The 17,146-nt window shown below is 47.6% G+C and overlaps 2 protein-coding genes across 9 annotated transcripts in view; one reads left to right on the top strand and one right to left on the bottom strand.

The window, feature by feature from the left end:
- Positions 1–7,783, bottom strand: part of FAM118B (family with sequence similarity 118 member B) — a 41,132-nt gene extending 33,349 nt beyond the window's left edge. For all 8 annotated transcript variants that reach the window (XM_054712371.1, XM_054712372.1, XM_054712375.1 and 5 more), the window contains exon 1: positions 7,707–7,783. The gene's annotated coding sequence lies outside the window, so the exon portion shown is untranslated. The remainder of the gene's footprint in view (positions 1–7,706) is intronic.
- A 75-nt stretch (positions 7,784–7,858) lies between these two features.
- On the top strand, positions 7,859–15,348 carry RPUSD4 (RNA pseudouridine synthase D4). Its single transcript, XM_008142857.3, has 7 exons — positions 7,859–8,089; positions 8,437–8,602; positions 9,168–9,369; positions 11,693–11,783; positions 11,860–12,004; positions 13,846–13,943; positions 14,718–15,348. Exons 1-7 carry the CDS (start codon positions 7,901–7,903, stop codon positions 14,925–14,927), a joined length of 1,101 nt encoding a protein of 366 aa, XP_008141079.3. The 5' UTR covers positions 7,859–7,900; the 3' UTR covers positions 14,928–15,348.
- Positions 15,349–17,146: the final 1,798 nt, after the last annotated feature.

The raw sequence follows: 17,146 nt of genomic DNA, 5'->3' as shown, positions 1-17,146 counted from the left end.
GAGCAGAGGGCCAGGCCCTCCCCCGGCCGTGTAGACATGACCTAATGGGGCCTGTAACACTGTGACAAAGCACTCAGTTCTCACCACACATAAGGCTTTGCCTTTACGTTAGGGCTGACACTCAAACCTGCTCCAGTGCAGGCAGAAAACTAAAACACTGTAATGGGCTTCCTTTGAAGCTATCATATCCATGTAATAAAAATAGATATTATGAAAAAGGATCAAAGAAAAAGAAAATATGGGATGAAAAATCAGAGAAATAATATAAGAAAATGTCCCAGAACTGAAGGACACATATTTCTAAGAATGACAGGATCCACTGAGTACCCAGAAAAATAAATGAGGCAAGACCACACCATGGTATATCATCATGATATTCCCTAGCACCAGGGAGAGAGAGAATACAATACCCAAAGCTTCCAGCGAGGAAGAAAAGAAAAGAAAAAACCAATAAAATAAGGTCACATAAAAAGGATCTGAATCCCTGTGCGTCTAGAGCAATTACAGATACCAAGCAGTACATAATGCCTTCAAAATTCGGAGGAAAATCGTTTCCCACCTAGAATTCTATAACAGTTCCAAACAAGCAAGTCTAGGGGCAAGACAAAGTTACTCAAATACTTCTTAGTAAATAAGGGTGTATGCCAAGGAGTGGGACGGCCTGGTGCCAGCCCAGGAGAGTGAAGGGCAGTTCCTGAACTGTATTTGGGCAGTAGTTCCTGATAGAAAAGAGTAGAGGGAAGAGGAGGAGGAAGATGCAGAGCTCCAATAAAAAAATAAAATCAATGGAAGTGATACATCTCAGCTCACAGGAAATGTTACTGATAAGAATGTGACAAATATTTTGCAGGAAATGTTACTGGTAAGAATGTGACAAATATTTTGAAGTGTTGGGGGAAAAACAACAGTAGATGCGTGAGAAAAGCAGGCAAAGGTAAACCTAAACACAAGAGCGGAGCTGAGATAGGTCGCCTGCCTCAATGGTTGAATGAACTGCTTGTTTTAATAAAAAATTACAATGTAGCTGTGACAGGGGTGGAGGATGTGGAAAATGGGGGAGTGGAAGAATGAAGTCCTAATCTACCACAGCCAGAAATCAACAAGCCAAACACAGGGGGGAAAGACGAGAAATAATAACATAGCAAATGACAGTGAAATATGAGGATACACCTGCAGAAAGAAGGAAAGAATTGAGTGGTTGCCTCTAAGAAATGAGACTATGAGGTGAGGAAAATGGAGGGCATGGTTTTTGTTTTTTTCCTTTTTAATACTATCTGACTTGAAAGCATATACATGAATTATTTTGATAAAAAATAAAAAAAATTAATAAAGGGAAAGCCCTAGCCCATTTGGCTCAGTGGATAGAGCATCAGCCTAGGGCAGTGATGGGCAACCTTTTGAGCTTGGTGTGTCAAACTTCGCCAAAAAACTGAGCATAACTCGGGTAGTGTTGTCACTTTGAGGAAAAAACTAACTCCAAGACTCTAGTCGCAAATGTTTCATCCTCAGGAGCAGCAAAGGTTTCATCCTCGGCATGCGGCCGGGTGTCATCAGAAATGGCTACGCGTCACTGGCCTAGGGACTGAAGGGTCCTGGGTTTGATTCCCGTCAAGGGCACATACCTAGGTGGCAGGCTCGATCCCTGGTGCGTGCAGGAAGCACTCAATCAATCAAGGTGTCTCTCACATTGATATTTCTCTGTGTCCTTCCCCGTCCCTTCCACTCTCTCCGAGTCAGTGGAAAAACATCCTCGGGTGAGTACTAACCAAAAAAAAACAAAAAAAAGGGGGGGGGGGACGGCAACATTTAAAATTGGCCGTTTCTCTCTACATTTTCAAGTAACCTTACCGTTTGTGTGGTGTATTCATAAACAAGAGAACTTTTAGCCCAGGCGCCCAGAGTGCTTGCTAGGCAGGAAAGACCAAGGGAAACTGATCCCTGGGCCCCCTCAGAATTTACAGATTCAACATTTCTAGAGGAGTGCTCTGTACATTTAAAAGTGCCGAAACCGGTTTTGCTCAGTGGATAGAGCGTCGGCCTGCGGACTGAAAGGTCCCGGGTTCGATTCCGGTCAAGGGCATGTACCTTGGTTGCGGGCACATCCCCAGTAGGAGGTGTGCAGGAGGCAGCTGATCGACGTTTCTCTCTCATCGATGTTTCTAGCTCTCTATCCCTCTCTTCCTCTCTGTAAAAATATCAATAAAATATATTTAAAAGTACCTCAGGTGAGTCTTACCATCAAGCAAGTTGGGGAAATGCTGACAAGTAGGTTAACCCAACATACACACTACAGTGCCTCAGAAAAAAACCCTGGTCACTTTTTTTCTGGAAGGAGCTTCTGTTTGCTTGGTACCACAGCACAGTCTTAGCGAATACTGGGACCAGTAAACTCAGTGTGGATCTGGTTTTCCAAATCAGCTGACAGCTCAGCTCTCCTTGTACCAGCTACTGGAAATTATTTTCATTAAATTAACAGGATCCTTAGAGCCAACAGAGCATGTTCCAATCATTAACAATGAAAACACAACAATCCACACTGATAATTTCCTGTTTAAATTTTAAGTAATCAAAGAATAGGTTTATTCAACGTAAGCAACTATATGTTGCAAATACCTTCTTGAATTTCTCTAGGATCCTGATATCCTCTGGCTTTTGACTGTGTACTTGGTGAGTCTCCATGTTCACCCTTCCCGTGTATATTCCTTTTCCCATAAGATACCTTGGTCATCTTCATTTACGTAAATGCCATAAAACACACAGCTCTTTACAGTCTTGAAAATGCTCTAATGTAATGATCTTATTTTAACTTACAATCATGGAATGCTATTAATACTTTGAGTATCTGGACACCACGTATATTTATCTCGTGGCTCGTCAAAGCCATCTTACTAGATACGGATTATTAATGCCACTGCTCATGTGAAGAAACAGGCTGAGGTTGGTCATGTGGGGACTGGGCACAGCCACCGCTTCCAGGCCAGCTGTCTTCTGTGGGCTGCCTCCAGTTTTCCTGTTTGAAGCAACAATTATTTCCACATGTGTCATGATATGAAAAAGTTCAGGAAGTACTGGGTTAAGCCAGGCCTGCTTTGATCATCAATCAAAAGATTAAAAATATGTAGGGGGTAACAGAATCAGTACAACAGAATTTCTTTAAAATGCTGGTATAGAAAAAAGCACTAACAGCCATGATATAGGTCCATACTACTGATTTCTAAAATTATTTTATTTTTTTGGGAGAGAAAGATATAGAGACATCCGTTTGTTGTCCCACTTATTTATGCATTCATTGTATGTGCCCTGACTAGGGATCGAACCCACCACCTTGGCATATCAGAACGATGCTGTAACCAACAGCTACCAGGCCAGGGCTCTCATGTTTTTGTTTTTTTTTTCTGTCTGCACTCCCTCTGTCATGCCCCACTTAGGAAATCTTAAGGTGTATTCCAACAATCCTCAATAAAGTAACCTCCAAATATAAATGTTAGCTCACTGGCATAAGTTTAAATTCTGGGGTAAAGAGCAATCACGGTTCTCTATGCCAATGCTCAATGTACTCAAGGTAAGCCTGAAATAAATTCCACTTGTTAAGAAAGAGGAGTACTTAAATGTCCGTGGAAAAGCTTTATAGAATGAAGCTTAGAGCTATAAGGATCTCCTTTTAAAAGACAAAAAACTGAAGCCCAAATTATTTAAGTTCACAAGCAGCTGAACTGGTGCCAATTCCCAGATCTCCGGCTCCCAACTGCACTTTTTTTTTTTTTTTTAGTAATATATTTTTATTGATTTCAGAGAGAAAGGGAGAGATAGAAAAATCAATGATGAGAGAGAGAATCATTGATTTGCTGCCTCCTGCGAGCTCAATCTCCAGTCCGGGGGATTGAGCCCGCAACCCGGGAATGTGCCCTGACGGGGAATCAGACTGTGACCTCCTGGTTCGTAGGTGAATGTTCAACACTGAACCACACCATCCCCGCCCAACAAACGCATTTTCTAGGACACCTCCAGAGCTCCTGCTAATGCTTCTCTGACTCTCTCTAAAACCATAAAACAATATGGTTTTACTTCCTGCTCCTCAAGGAAACTGAATTGCTGGTTAATATGCAACTAGCATATCATTGTTTGAGAAGCCAGCATTTAACCTTATGCCACTAATTAAACTTAAATTTGTGATATTTAAACACAAGTTCCTTTATTAGTAGTCCTTATTTATATCTGTGAAATAAAAAGGCAGCTTTGTTTCTGCATAGATCAGGAAACATCCTTAAAAATGAATTAAGGCCCTAGCCGATTTGGCTCAGTGGATAGAGCGTCAGACTGCGGACTGAAGGGTCCCGGGTTCGATTCCGGTCAAGGGCACATGCCTGGGTTACGGGCTTGATCCCCAATAGGGGGTGTGCAGAAGGCAGCCAATCAATGATTCACTCATCATTGATGTTTCTATCTCTCTCTCCCTCTTCCTTCCTCTCTGAAATCAATAAAAATATGTTTTAAAAAAAGGAAAAAAATGAATTAAGTTCTTTATATTGTTATTTTGGGGGCACTTGATATATTATGATATAGCAAAATCTATAAGTAGTGGTTGCCAGAGAAGAAGAGGATAAAGGAGGACAAATATATGGTGATGCAAGGAGACTAGACTTCGAGTGATGAGCACAAAATCGAGTCCACAGATGTCATTTTAAAAAGTGGTACACCTGCCATAGCCAGGTAGCTCAGCTGGTTGGAGCATCATCCTGATGAGCCAAGATTTTGGGTTTGATCTCTGATCAGGGCACATACAAGAAGCAACCAATGAATGTAGCAATAAGCGAAACAAATCGATGTCTCTTTCTCTCTCCCCCTTCCTCTCCCTTAAGAAAAATCTATAAACTCCATTGCTTTAAAAAACAATTGTACATCTGAAACTTGTTATTAACCAATGTTACCCCAATAAATAAAATTAAAAAAATATATGTAAATATGCCACCTTTGAACTCTAGAGAATGAAAACAGCACAAATAGAATTTTCTTCCTTGTACTGAGAAAACAGTCCAGATGAGTCAACCGAAAACAGAATGTGAGATTGCTGCAGAAGTGGAACAAATAAACTGCCTCAAGCAGGATCAGCTGATTGAGGAAGAAGGCAAAATAGCTTTAAAAAACAAAAGATAGACATCATATTTGCATAAATTCTTCTGCACTTAGCAACTCTACTTTAAATCACCAGATGCCTAGACTCATAGGAGACACATTAGGGAAGTTGTCATTTCTGTACCCATACTGGCTAAGACTGATAACAAGCAAACAAGGACTTTGAATTCTTCAAAGTTTTCTTATGACGTTTCAACAACAGAAATCTAGAAGCTCCTTCTCCAGAAAAAAGTGACCAGTGTTTTTATTCTTGGGTGCTACAGTGTTGTCTTGGGTTAAACTGAAACCCAAGAACCCCAGCTCTGTGTCACCAGCAATGACATCTGAGTTGGTTCTTCATTTTGTTTCCTGCCACAGAAGGCCAATTCTGCAAGAACAGGTATCATTTCTTTAATGCCATCAAGGACAAATTACGGTAGAAATAGTTTTTCCCAGCCCCCACAAAACCGTAAAAGTCCTATACCCAAAGCGGTCATGGTAATTAATATCGTGATGTGAATTAAAGTCCTGATGTCCAAATTTCAGAGTCCTCCGGGGGGAAAAAGTCTTCATGTGCCTAAATAACATGTGATGTGCAACCTTTCAGTGAAATTAGAATCGGGTCTGGAGCTTATCAGTAAAACATAATCATTCTTGTAGGGTGGAACGTCTCCATCTTCACAGATTCTGTCTTATCTGTGAATTTGCAGAGGGGAAGGGGCGGGCCGAAGGAGAGAGAGAGAAGTTGCTTCCCAAACTCCCTCGTAATTCTTTGCATTTCTATCCCAGTCCCCTGTCTTATTACAGAAACACACACACACCTTCTTTCCTACTCATTGCAGATACCTCCATTCTGCAGTTCAAAAAAATGACAGAACAAAGACAAATCAAAATGTTCAGACACACCCCACACATGTCTTCATCTAATGAATCTTCGAGGTTACCCTTGTGCCAGATGTGGGAATAAAAAACTGAATGAGCCGAAACCGGTTTGGCTCAGTGGATAGAGCGTCGGCCTGCGGACTCAAGGGTCCCAGGTTCGATTCCGGTCAAGGGCATGTACCTTGGTTGCGGGCACATCCCCAGTAGGGGGTGTGCAAGAGGCAGCTGATGGATGTTTCTCTCTATCCCTCTCTCTTCCTCTCTGTAAAAAATCAATAAAATATATAAAAAACAAACAAACAAAACCGAATGAGTCCTTAAGGGACTCACAGTTCAACAGCCGCGGCCAATGGTACCTCTTGACTCGTACAACTCAACCGCAACTCAACCTCTGAGGAACCGCAACTCAACCTCTGAGGACAGGACAGTGTAGGGAGAGGCGGCCGCTGAATGAAGAAGAAGCCTGAGGGTCTGCTGCTGACCGCCCAGGCTGCAGCCTCCTCGCGGATTTCCCTGCCGCCCAAGCCCTTTCCTCTTCGCTCTGTCCAGACTCATTTCCACAGTTCCCCTTGCGCGGAGTCTCCGTCCTGCTCCAGAAGCTGCAGGCTCCCCCTCCTTATCGCAGGTCGCTCAAACTCCTCCACTTCCAGCCGTCCACGGGCTGGCCCCACTCTTACCTGCTCCGGTTTATCTCTAGCTCAATACGGCTCCCTCCTGCCAATCCCTTTGGGGGGGGAGGGGGTAGGTAGGGCGCGAACCCGATTCCACGACCCCACCCCAACTCCTCGGGCGGCCTCCACTCCGACAAGCCATCTTCACGCACGGCTCCCTCGGTCGTCAGGGCGCATCCCCCCCACCCCCTCTCCCCGCCCCCCGCTTTCTCAGAACTCGGCAATTCGCTTTCTCCAGACCAAGCGGCAGGTGGGTCCCAAGGTATTTTTTTTTTTTTTCCCATCACCACCCCCACCAAACCGTTCCTCTTCCCGGGGCCGGCCACCCCGGAGTGAAGTCAGAGAAAGTCGCGTCCAGTGTGGGCACGAGCATCCCAACATTACACTTCAGGAAGAGGGGGGAGAGAAGAGGGTTTGGGGCGGTTGCGAAATATGGAAGGGAAAAAAAAAAAATGAAGGGAACGGAAAGGGGACAGTCTCAGCCTCTGCTTCGGAAAGGAGCAGGGAAAGGGGAGGGGGAGAGGAGGCTGCAAGAAATGCATTCTTGAGGGAGGACAGAAGAAACTCAAGGGGTCCCCTAGGCAGGAAATCGGCCTGGGGCCCCAGGATAACGCGAGGGCTCCCCCCACCCCATCCCCCTTCACCCCCCATCATCCCAGGAAGAGAACAGGTTACTACGTATGACCAACAGGCTTGGGAGCCGGGAGGTGACAGACGCAGCCGGGCATCTCCGCAGGTCGAGCGGTAAGGAAATGGACGGTCAGGGGCAGGACGCGCCCCCCCGCCGCCCCCGGAGAACGGCCAAGCCCCGCGGACGCGGTTGCCAGGACGAACGAGCCGGCGCCTTAAGGGAGGCTCCGGGGAGAGCGTCAGGGAGCATCGCTCCGCGGAGGCGGACAGGGTTTGGGGTGGTACCGTCTCCCGCAGGGAGAAATGGTCTCCCAGGGCAGGGCTCTCCGAGACCAAAGATCCTGCGACGCGAGGTGAACGCTGGAGGAGCCGGCGTTGCCCAGCCCCGGCCGAGCTTCCGCGCGTACTCACCGCGTCCTCCCCGAACGCCGGCTGCTCTAACTGCGGTTAACGGCCGGCGCAGGGGCACTCAGCGTGCACGCTCACGTGACTCGGCCCGGGCTTCCCCCGCCCCCCTCCTCCCCACGTGACCCGCACGGCCCGCCCAGCCCGCCTCCCTTAGTCAGGGGGGCGGGGTCTCGACTCGCCCCGCCCTCCTCGGCAAGATGGCGGCGCCCAGCTGGGGCGTGCTGCGCCTCCGGGTTCGGGGTTCCGGGCAGGGTGTGGGCAGTCTCCTCTGTCTCGTCCCAAAGCCGTTTTGTACCGCCGCTGCTGCCTCTAAGCCCCTGGACGCCCAACAGTTAGCGGAGAGGCTCCGAGCCCAGAAACAGGAAGAAAAGGCGAAGAAGGAGCCGGTGAGTCCGGAGGGAAAGACTACAGTTCCCAAGAGGCAGTGCGCTCTGGGTTCCCCAGGCGGGCGAGGGTCCTTTGAGAGAATGCAAGTAAAGGTCCCACGGTCGGTGGTGGAGGATGGGGAGAAAGCGGAGGGAGAGATCTGCAGCTTGCGGTGCCTTCCTGTGGGGCTGGTCCTTGGGTCCTGCGGGCTCGGTGCTAAGCATCCCCGCTCTCAGTTTACTGGGGGAAGGCGCGAGTCTCCTGCAAAGATACAGTGATGCCCTCCCTGCCCAGATGCTCACCCAGACTTCTTGAAGATCTTCCCCATCAGGCATGTTCCCATCGCTTTTTCTCTCCCCCCCCGTAGGAGCTCAAAACCCCGGTCCAGCGGAGAGTGCACGAACTAGTGCGGTTCACGCAGCAGCTGCAACGAGTCCACCCCAACGTGCTCGCTAAGGCACTGAGCCGAGGGATTGTCCACCAGGACAAGGACCTTGTGGTCATCAATAAGCCCTATGGTCTCCCTGTGCATGGTAAGGACCACGTGGGAAAGGGAGGGAGGCCGCTGCTGCTTTCTGCCACAATTAGGGGCAACACTCAGACATCACTTCAGGGGCTCTCAGCAGCCTTGCATTCAAAGTAATTTAAATTTTTTGTGGAGTACTGTCCTATATAAGGCACTATTGAGGGAACAGATCAATAAGACAGTTCCCAGCTTCCAAACAACTGGCAGTCAGCAGTGATTTATGGAATCCCTGTGCAGACCTCCACAGGGATTGTAGAAGAATATAAATAAAGGCTGTGTGATTCTTGTCTTCAGGTTATTTTGCACCAACACTGGGTAAGAGGAAATAACATATAAGAAAAAAATTGTATGGGTTGTGGACATCTTGTTAAAATGCAGATTTTGATGGATAGTCTGGGCTGGGGGCCTGAGGTTCCTTTCTAGCAAGCTCCTTGGCATAAGGATGTTGGGAATCCCTGGATAAGGCCCTGGAACGCGTTGACAGTTAATCCAGCGAGGGCTTTCTTTCCCAAGCAGACTTCTTTGGTGGGGCTTTTCCTGGCCACTGAAACCTCTGTCTTTTCCCATCGTAGGTGGCCCTGGGGTGAAGCTCTGCATCAGTGATGTCCTCCCTATCCTGGCAAAGGTGCTTCACGGCCACAAGGCAGAGCCCCTGCACCTGTGCCACCGGCTCGACAAGGAGACTACAGGCGTCATGGTGTTGGCTCGGAACAAGGAGGTGGCACACCAGGTCCAAGAGCTGTTCAGAACCCGGCAGGTGGTGAAGAAGTACTGGTATGGAGCCCGCCCATAGCGGTAGCGGGGGTAGGCATGAAGGCATCCCTTTCTTCCATTCATGCATTCGTACAGCGGCCACTCCTGTTAACAGGAGGCAGTGTACTAGGACCCGTGGGCATTGGAAAGGTGTAGGAAGCAGATTTTAGTGCTTTGAGCATTCGAGTCTGATAGAGTAGTCGCTCCTAATAATGGCTATACGTGAAGACCATTGAAAATTAATTTATACAAGTAATACATGATTTCTGTGATCCAATAGCCAAATGACAGAAATAAAGCACAAAACTCCTGGAGAATCCATCCAATCTGTCATTTTTGTCCCTTCCCTTGGGGCAGTTTGCTTTTTATTCCTCCCATCCTGTATCAACATATTTATGTATATATACAGTATGTATGTATGTGTATCTATACACACACACGTATGTGCACATATGTATATCACATTGTACAACGTACATTGTACTTTCTTTACCCACTTAACTCTGTGTCTTGGGGTTCTTTCCATGTTAGTGCATATAGGGTTACCTCAGTGTTGTTGTTTTTTAAATATATTTTATTGAATTTTTACAGAAAGCCCCCATTTCTCCCACAGACTTTATTTTTTTTTTTTTCTCACTTTCTGTTGGGTTGTCTGTTTTCTACTTGATTTGTAAGTATTCTTGTTGGGTGAGATAATGCATGTGAAGTGTTTAACACAGTACCGAGCTCATGGGAAAAGCTGAAGATGGAAAGCAAAGACTATTATTATGTATGCAAGTAATCAAAATGTAAGTCTATAAAAAATTGCTGCATTATTTGTGAAAATCGTCCACGAAAGTTCAGAATGGGTAACCATTCTCAGTAATAGGCTTCATAGAAGAGTTGAAATCAACTAATTGGGCCTTGATGAGTGAATAGGATTTGATCGACCAGGTGAGGAAATGTGTTCTAGATTGTGGGAATGGCAGGCACAAAGGAGTGAGGTGTACAGTCCAGGCGGGTGGTGGGTGGTGGGTGGTGGCAGATAGAGCTGGGAAGGTAGCCCAGAAGGTGCAGGAAGTAGAAGTTGCAAGCAGAACATAGTAGGAACCATTGGCTAGCTTTTGCCAATAGCAACTTGTTATGTTATAGTTACTTGTTTGACTCTTCTTCCTAGACTGTGAATTCCTTGGGAGCAGGGACTTCTGTCTTGTTCATCTGCATAGATTAGTACCTGTCTGAATCAGGGCCTGTTCACATTGAGGGAATACTTACCGACGGGACGTTTTTGAGCAGTGATGTTAGGCCATCAGGAAGGATGCTCTGGTAGTTACAACTCGGGGTTAAGTAGGATGACACGTGTCGCAGCAGCCCAGACGGCTGGCAGCCTGAAGTGGGCGTCCAGAATGTGAAATGTTGTGTCTCAGTGGGCTTTGCCCCCATGGTCAGCGACTCTGGGGTAGGCCACCTAGAACCAGGGGACTCCTGTGATTGGCCTGGAAGAGGCTTGAGCGTAAGGACAGATTAAATAGCCCTCTGTCCGCCTGTGACTGTGACTGTGACGTGACAGGGGGCGGCCTCCGGCAGCACTGATTCAGGACGACTTACTGAGCTGTGGCTGTGGTTTCCGCGACTTCTTTGAGCACAGTTCCTCCCTGTCTTATCTGCCTGGCAAATAGGGCAGGAACGGGCCTGCGGATTTTTCATTCAGCTCATTTATTTGTTTCATATGCAATCAGAACTTACCATCTTTACAAAAAGAAAAGAGGATACGGAAACCATACTACTCTAATTTTACTTTAAACTGTACATACTCATTTTTATTTTTATTTTTTAAAATATGTTTTATTGATTTTTTTTTTTACAGAGAGGAAGGGAGAGGGATAGAGAGTTAGAAACATCGATGAGAGAGAGAAACATCGATTCAGCTGCCTCCTGCACACTCCCTACTGGGATGTGCCCGCAACCAAGGCACGTGCCCTTGACCGGAATCGAACCTGGGACCCTTGAGTCCGCAGGCCGACGCTCTATCCACTGAGCCAAACCGGTTAGGGCCATACTCATTTTTAAAGGCTGGAATGAAAGACCGTGTTATCGATATAAATTTTTTTCTGTTTCCCCTCCCCAAATATTCTACAATGGACATATATTACTCGAGGAGTAAAAGAGCTACGGTCGTAAGAATCGTATCAAGCTCTCAGGCCAAGCACTCTACCAAGAGATCGTTTGGGACCCTCTGATCTTAGGAAGGGACCACAGCAGGTCCGCTGTGAAAACCTCCAAGCAGCCAAATCCGAGGAATGCCTCACTCACTCCTGTGGCCTAAGCAGGGTCTGTGTGTGTCTCCCACCCCCCTCCCCCCCAGGGCCATCACTGTGCGCGTCCCCGTGCCCTCCGCAGGCGTCGTGGACATCCCCATCGTGGAGAAGGAGGTGCAAGGGCAGCAGCACCACAAGGTGGGTGAGCCGCCTCCCGGGGGGACAGGTTTTCTGCTTGTCCGTCGGAATCACCCCTGGATTTCTTTGGCTTCAGATGACGCTGTCCCCGAGCTACCGCATGGACAATGGGAAGATGGTGAGAGTGCGGGCCAACCGGAGCGCGCACGTGGCTGTGACTGAGTACCAGGTGCTGAGCAGCACCGTCTCCTCCGCCCTCTTGGAGCTCCATCCCATTACTGGTGAGGGTGCTGCCACTCCAGGTGGGAGGGGCCACTGTCCCGCAGGGTGCCCAGTCTGCTGGGCTCTGCCCTTCTGAGCGGCCGCTATGGTGGGGGCGGAGTTGCAGCTGACTTGTTGGAGAGGCTGGGAGCTCCAGGAGGTAGCTGTCCAGCCAGTGTGGCTCAGTGGTTGAGCATCGACCTGTGAGTCTGGAGATCAGAGTTCGATTGCCGGTCAAGGGCACATGCCTGGGTTGTGGGCTCGATACCCAGTGTGGGGCATGCAGGAGGCAGCCGATCAGTGATCTTCTTTCATTGATGTTTCAATCTCTCCCTCTCCCTTCCTCTCGGAAACCAATAAAAGTACATATTAAAAAACAAACAACAATAAGAGACAGTAGGTAGCAGAAAGATATAGTTTGTTTATACTTATTTAAAATAGAGCCAAGTGGTTTCTCAAAAAAATTAAGCATAGAATTACCATGTGATCCAGCAATTCTACCCCTGGGTATACATCCAAAAGAATTGAAAGCAGGGATTCAAAAAGATGCTTGCACACCAACGTTCCTAGCAGCACTATTCACAATAGCCAAAATGAAAACATCCCAGATGTCCACTGACAGATGGATGGATGAGCAATGTGGTATATCCACGCAGTGGAATATTATACAGCCTTAAAAAGGGAGGGAATTCTGACACGTGCTGCAACAAGGAGGGACCTTGAGGGCATTATGCTGAGCGAAATAAGCCAGACACAAAAGGGCAAATATTGTATGAGTCCAGTGATATGAGATGTCTAGAGTCGACCTGATAGAGGCCTGGTGGTCCCAGGGGCTAGAGGGGGAAGTAGATGGGGAGCTATTTTTTTTTTTTTATAAAACTGTTATTTTTTTATTGTTATTTTTTTTTTGTTATTTTTTTTTAAATATATTTTATTGATTTTTTACAGAGAGGAAGGGAGAGGGATAGAGAGCCAGAAACGTCGATGAGAGAGAAACATCGACCAGCTGCCTCCTGCACATCCCCCATTGGGGACGTGCCCGCAACCAATGTACATGCCCTTGACCGGAATCGAACCTGGGACCTTTCAGTCTGCAGACCGACGCTCTATCCACTGAGCCAAACCGGTTTCGGCTATTTTTATTTTATTTTATTTTTTTCTGCAAAAGAAAACAATTTTTTATTGTTATTTTTAATATATTTTTATTAATTTCAGAGGGAGAGAGAGAGAGATAGAAACATCAATGATGAGAGAGAATAATTGATCCACTGGGGATCAAGCCCACAACCCTGACCAGAATCGAATCCAGGACCCTTGAGTCCGCAGGCCGACGCTCGATCCACTGAGCCAAACCAGCTAGCACAGGGAGCTGGTGTTTAATGGGTACAGTTATAGTTCAGGAAGATGCAAAATTTCTGAGATAGATGGTAGTGCTGGTTGCATAACAGTATGAATGTACTTATGGCCACTAAGCTGTACAGTTAAAAGGGTTCAAATGGTAACTTACGTTCTATATATTTTGCCACAATAAAAAATAAATGTAAAACAATACTATTGTGTTATATAATAAAATTGTTTTTTGAAAACTCAGCAAAGCAGAGATAGACACCAAGTTGATGCTAATGGTTAACAGTGGCGGAGAGGGGACTGTGAGGGGGAGGGGAGATTGGGGGTGTAACAGTATTTATAATGTTTACTCCCTAATAGCTTATAGGTTGTTATATTGTTCTTTATACCTGAATGTACTAGTAGTGGGGGCTTTGCCAGCTTACTGTGCTTTGAGTTAATGGATTAGAAGCAGATGCCGCCGGTGGCACTGTTCTGTAGCCACTCACAAGTCTTCTCTCTCTTTTTCTTAAAGGAGTAAAACATCAGCTTCGCGTTCACCTGTCTTTTGGATTGGATTGCCCAATCCTTGGCGATCACAAGTACTCGGACTGGAATAAGTTGGCCCCCCAGGTAACGTGGGTTCGACCTGAAATGCAGCTGACTATGGGGCAGAACTTGGGCCTCCCCATGCGAGCCCCTAGTGAGTCACAGCAGGACGTACCGAGGGGCGTCAGACGCGGCAGCACCAGTTACCAGTGTAGGGAGAACAGGAGCAGCCCGCTGCTGCCCTCATGCCCCGCAGGGCCTCAGCAAACCTTTCTGCTGCGTGATTGGTCCTTTGGGGTTTTTAAAATATATATTTATTGGTTTCAGAGAGGAAGGAAGAGAGAGAGAGAGAGAGAGAAACACCAATGATGAGAGAAAATCATCGATTGGCTGCCTCCTGCACGCCCCACACTGGGGATCAAGCTTGCAACCCAGTCATATACCCCGACCGGGAATCTGACCGTGACCTCTTGGTTCATAGGTCAACGCTCAACCACGGAGCCACGCCGGCCGGGCAGGTCTCCGGTTTTGTTAGGAGGCTGTGGGGAAGGGAGGCTCTCTGAAGGCTCATAGTCACCTTTCATGCTGCTGAAGAGCCGTGCTGGGCACTTCCGGTCCTGGTGCCCCAGCCCATTCCTTGGAGGGCAGAGAACTGGCCACTCGGGCCTCCCTGCTGTGGCGGGGTGCTCCCACCTGGGTCCCCAGCCCTTCCTGTTCGTGCTTCTGCGGGAGGCTGCCATGCTGCCTCTCCCGCGGGTGCTCGTGTCCGGGGCCTCCATGCCAGGCTTCTGACGGGCATTTGGTCAAGGGCGCACTGTGGCTGGCGCCGCTCTCACAAGGCGTCTGTTCTTTGTGCAGAAGCTGTCTGCCGGCACTCTGCGGAAGCTGGGGCTGCCACAGTCGAAGGCCCGCCACCTCCCTCTGCACCTGCATGCCCGCCAGCTCGTCCTGCCTGCCCTGGGGTCCAGGAAGGAGGAGCTCAGCCTGGTCTGCAGGCTTCCTCGCTACTTTGTACGCTCTGTGAGCCGCCTGGGCCTAGAGCTGCCGAGTCAGGATCCAGACGAGTGACAAAGCTGAGCCCCTGGGAGCTCAGGGGAGACACCGGGGCCCCTGGGAGCTCAGGGGAGATGGCCGGGCCCCTGGGAGCTCAGGGGAGACGGCTGGATAGTGTGCACTGGCCCTGAATTCTTCCCTTTGTTGAATGGACGCGGCTAACTTCTCCTGTGGGACAGACTCCAGAAGAGCCAGGCGAGGAGTTGAAGGACCCCAGCTGCTCAGGGCGTTTACTGGAAACTGAAGTGTGTTTTCTGATCCTGGGCCACATTCTGGGAAAGCCCGTGGGAAGTCTCCCTGCCTCGGCGTCATCTGGCCAAAATGGAAGAGAGCCCAGGACCAGGCAGGTGGGGGTCAGTGATGGGACACGGAGAACTGCAGCACGGAACCTGTGAGCAGGCACTTGTCACCCAGCAATAAAGTTCTTGGTCCACCAGGAAGGCTCCTGTGGTTGGGAGGCGCGTGGTTGGCACTGACGGACGAGAACTTCAGAAGCAGCCCGTCACTGCCCTCGGGGAGCTGCGGGACCATGAGCAAGCCCCTCTGCTTCGTTTTCCGTCTCAGGTTTTGTAGACACACAATTCAGGGAGTCCCTCCAGCTCCAGTCTGTGAGCCAGGGGTCCTCAAACTTTTTAGACAGGGGGCCAGTTCACTGTCCCTCAGACCGTTGGAGGGCTGGACTCTAGTTTAAAAAAAACTATGAACAAATTCCTGTGCACACTGCACATATCTTACTTTGAAGTAAAAACACAAAACGGCAAAAACACCCGCATGTGGCCCGTGGGCCGTAGTTTGAGGACGCCTGCTGTGAGCCATGCTGCACCTGTGGTCGTGGGGCCTGGGACGGGTGCGTGACAGCAGGAAAGCAGATAGAAACGCAGGCAGATAACGGAGGAGTGGCACGGGCAGGTGTACACGTGGTGAGGGCGCACGCTGTCTGAAGAGGGCATTTGATGGCTCCATCTGGGTGTGGCTGTGTAGGAACAGCTGTTATAATTATTTTCAGAGTCAGGAAATCCAGATGTTTATATAGCAACTCCCCGTATGTTGCTAAGTAAAGCAATTAAAAAATATATTTTTATTGATTTCAGAGAGAAAGAGAAACATCAGTGGTGAGAGAGAAACATTAATGAGCTGCCTCCTGCATGCCCCACACTGGGGATCGAGCCCACAACCCGGGCATGTGCCCTGACCGGGAATCAAACTGTGACCTCCTAGTTCATGGATTGATGCTCAATCACTGAGCCACGCCGGCTGGGCTATATATAAATTTTTATGTACATGCACATTTTCATTTCTCTTGAGTACACTTCTAGGAGTGCAATTGCTGGGCCATATGGTAGCTCTTAGTCATACAATAATTCTGCTTAACACTTTGTAGAATTCCAGATTTTTCCAAAGCGGTTGCACTATTTTCCCTACCAGCAACAATGCATCACGGTTCAGTTTATCATCAACACTTGTTATCACCCATCTTTCTGATGATAGCCGTCTTGGTGGATGTGAAGTGCTTTCTCATTATGTCTTTATTACATTGAGGGATAATCGACATAAAACATACTAGTTACAGGTGTACAACATAATAATTCAATATTTGTCTATGTTGTGAAATGATCACCACATAAGTTAACATCCATCACCATACAGTTAAAATGTTTGTTCTCATAATGAGAACTTATAAGATTCATTTTCTTAGCAACTTTAAAATATGCAACAAATACAGTATCATCAATTATAATCGTCATGATGTACATTATATCCCCATGTCTTATTTATTTTATAACAGGCAGTTTGTACTTTTGGACACTTTCACCCATTTTGCCCAACCCTCACCCCCACAACCCAGCAATCTGCTCTCTGTATCTATGAGCTAGGTGTTTTGTTTTGTGTGTTTTTTAAAATATATTTTTATTGATTTCAGAGAGGAAGGAGAGGGAGAGAGAGAGAGAGAGATAGTAACCTCAATGATGAGAGAATCATTGATCAGCTGCCTCTTGCACGCCCCACACTGGGGATTGAGCCCGCAACCGGGGCATGTGCCCTGACAGGTAATTGAATGTGACCTGGTTCACAGGTGGACGCTCAACCACTGAGCCATGCCAGCCAGCCGGGCTTTTTGTTTTGGTTTTAGATTCCATATAATAAGTGAGTTCCTAGGATATATTTGTCTTTCTCTGACTTATTTCACGTAGCATAATGCCCTATTTTGTTTGAAGAAATATCTCTTCAAGTCT

Source organism: Eptesicus fuscus, chromosome 23 (genome assembly GCF_027574615.1).
Source record: "Eptesicus fuscus isolate TK198812 chromosome 23, DD_ASM_mEF_20220401, whole genome shotgun sequence".
Lineage (NCBI taxonomy): Eukaryota > Metazoa > Chordata > Mammalia > Chiroptera > Vespertilionidae > Eptesicus > Eptesicus fuscus.
This window is presented reverse-complemented; position numbering and strand designations above follow the sequence as displayed.

Coding starts and splice junctions, on each gene's coding strand:
- RPUSD4 (XM_008142857.3), top strand. CDS start 7,901: ATGGCGGCGCCCAGCTGGGGCGTGCTGCGCCTCCGGGTTCGGGGTTCC. Junction 8,603..9,167: donor CTATGGTCTCCCTGTGCATG/GTAAGGACCACG, acceptor TTCCCATCGTAG/GTGGCCCTGGGGTGAAGCTC. Junction 11,784..11,859: donor AAGGGCAGCAGCACCACAAG/GTGGGTGAGCCG, acceptor CTTTGGCTTCAG/ATGACGCTGTCCCCGAGCTA.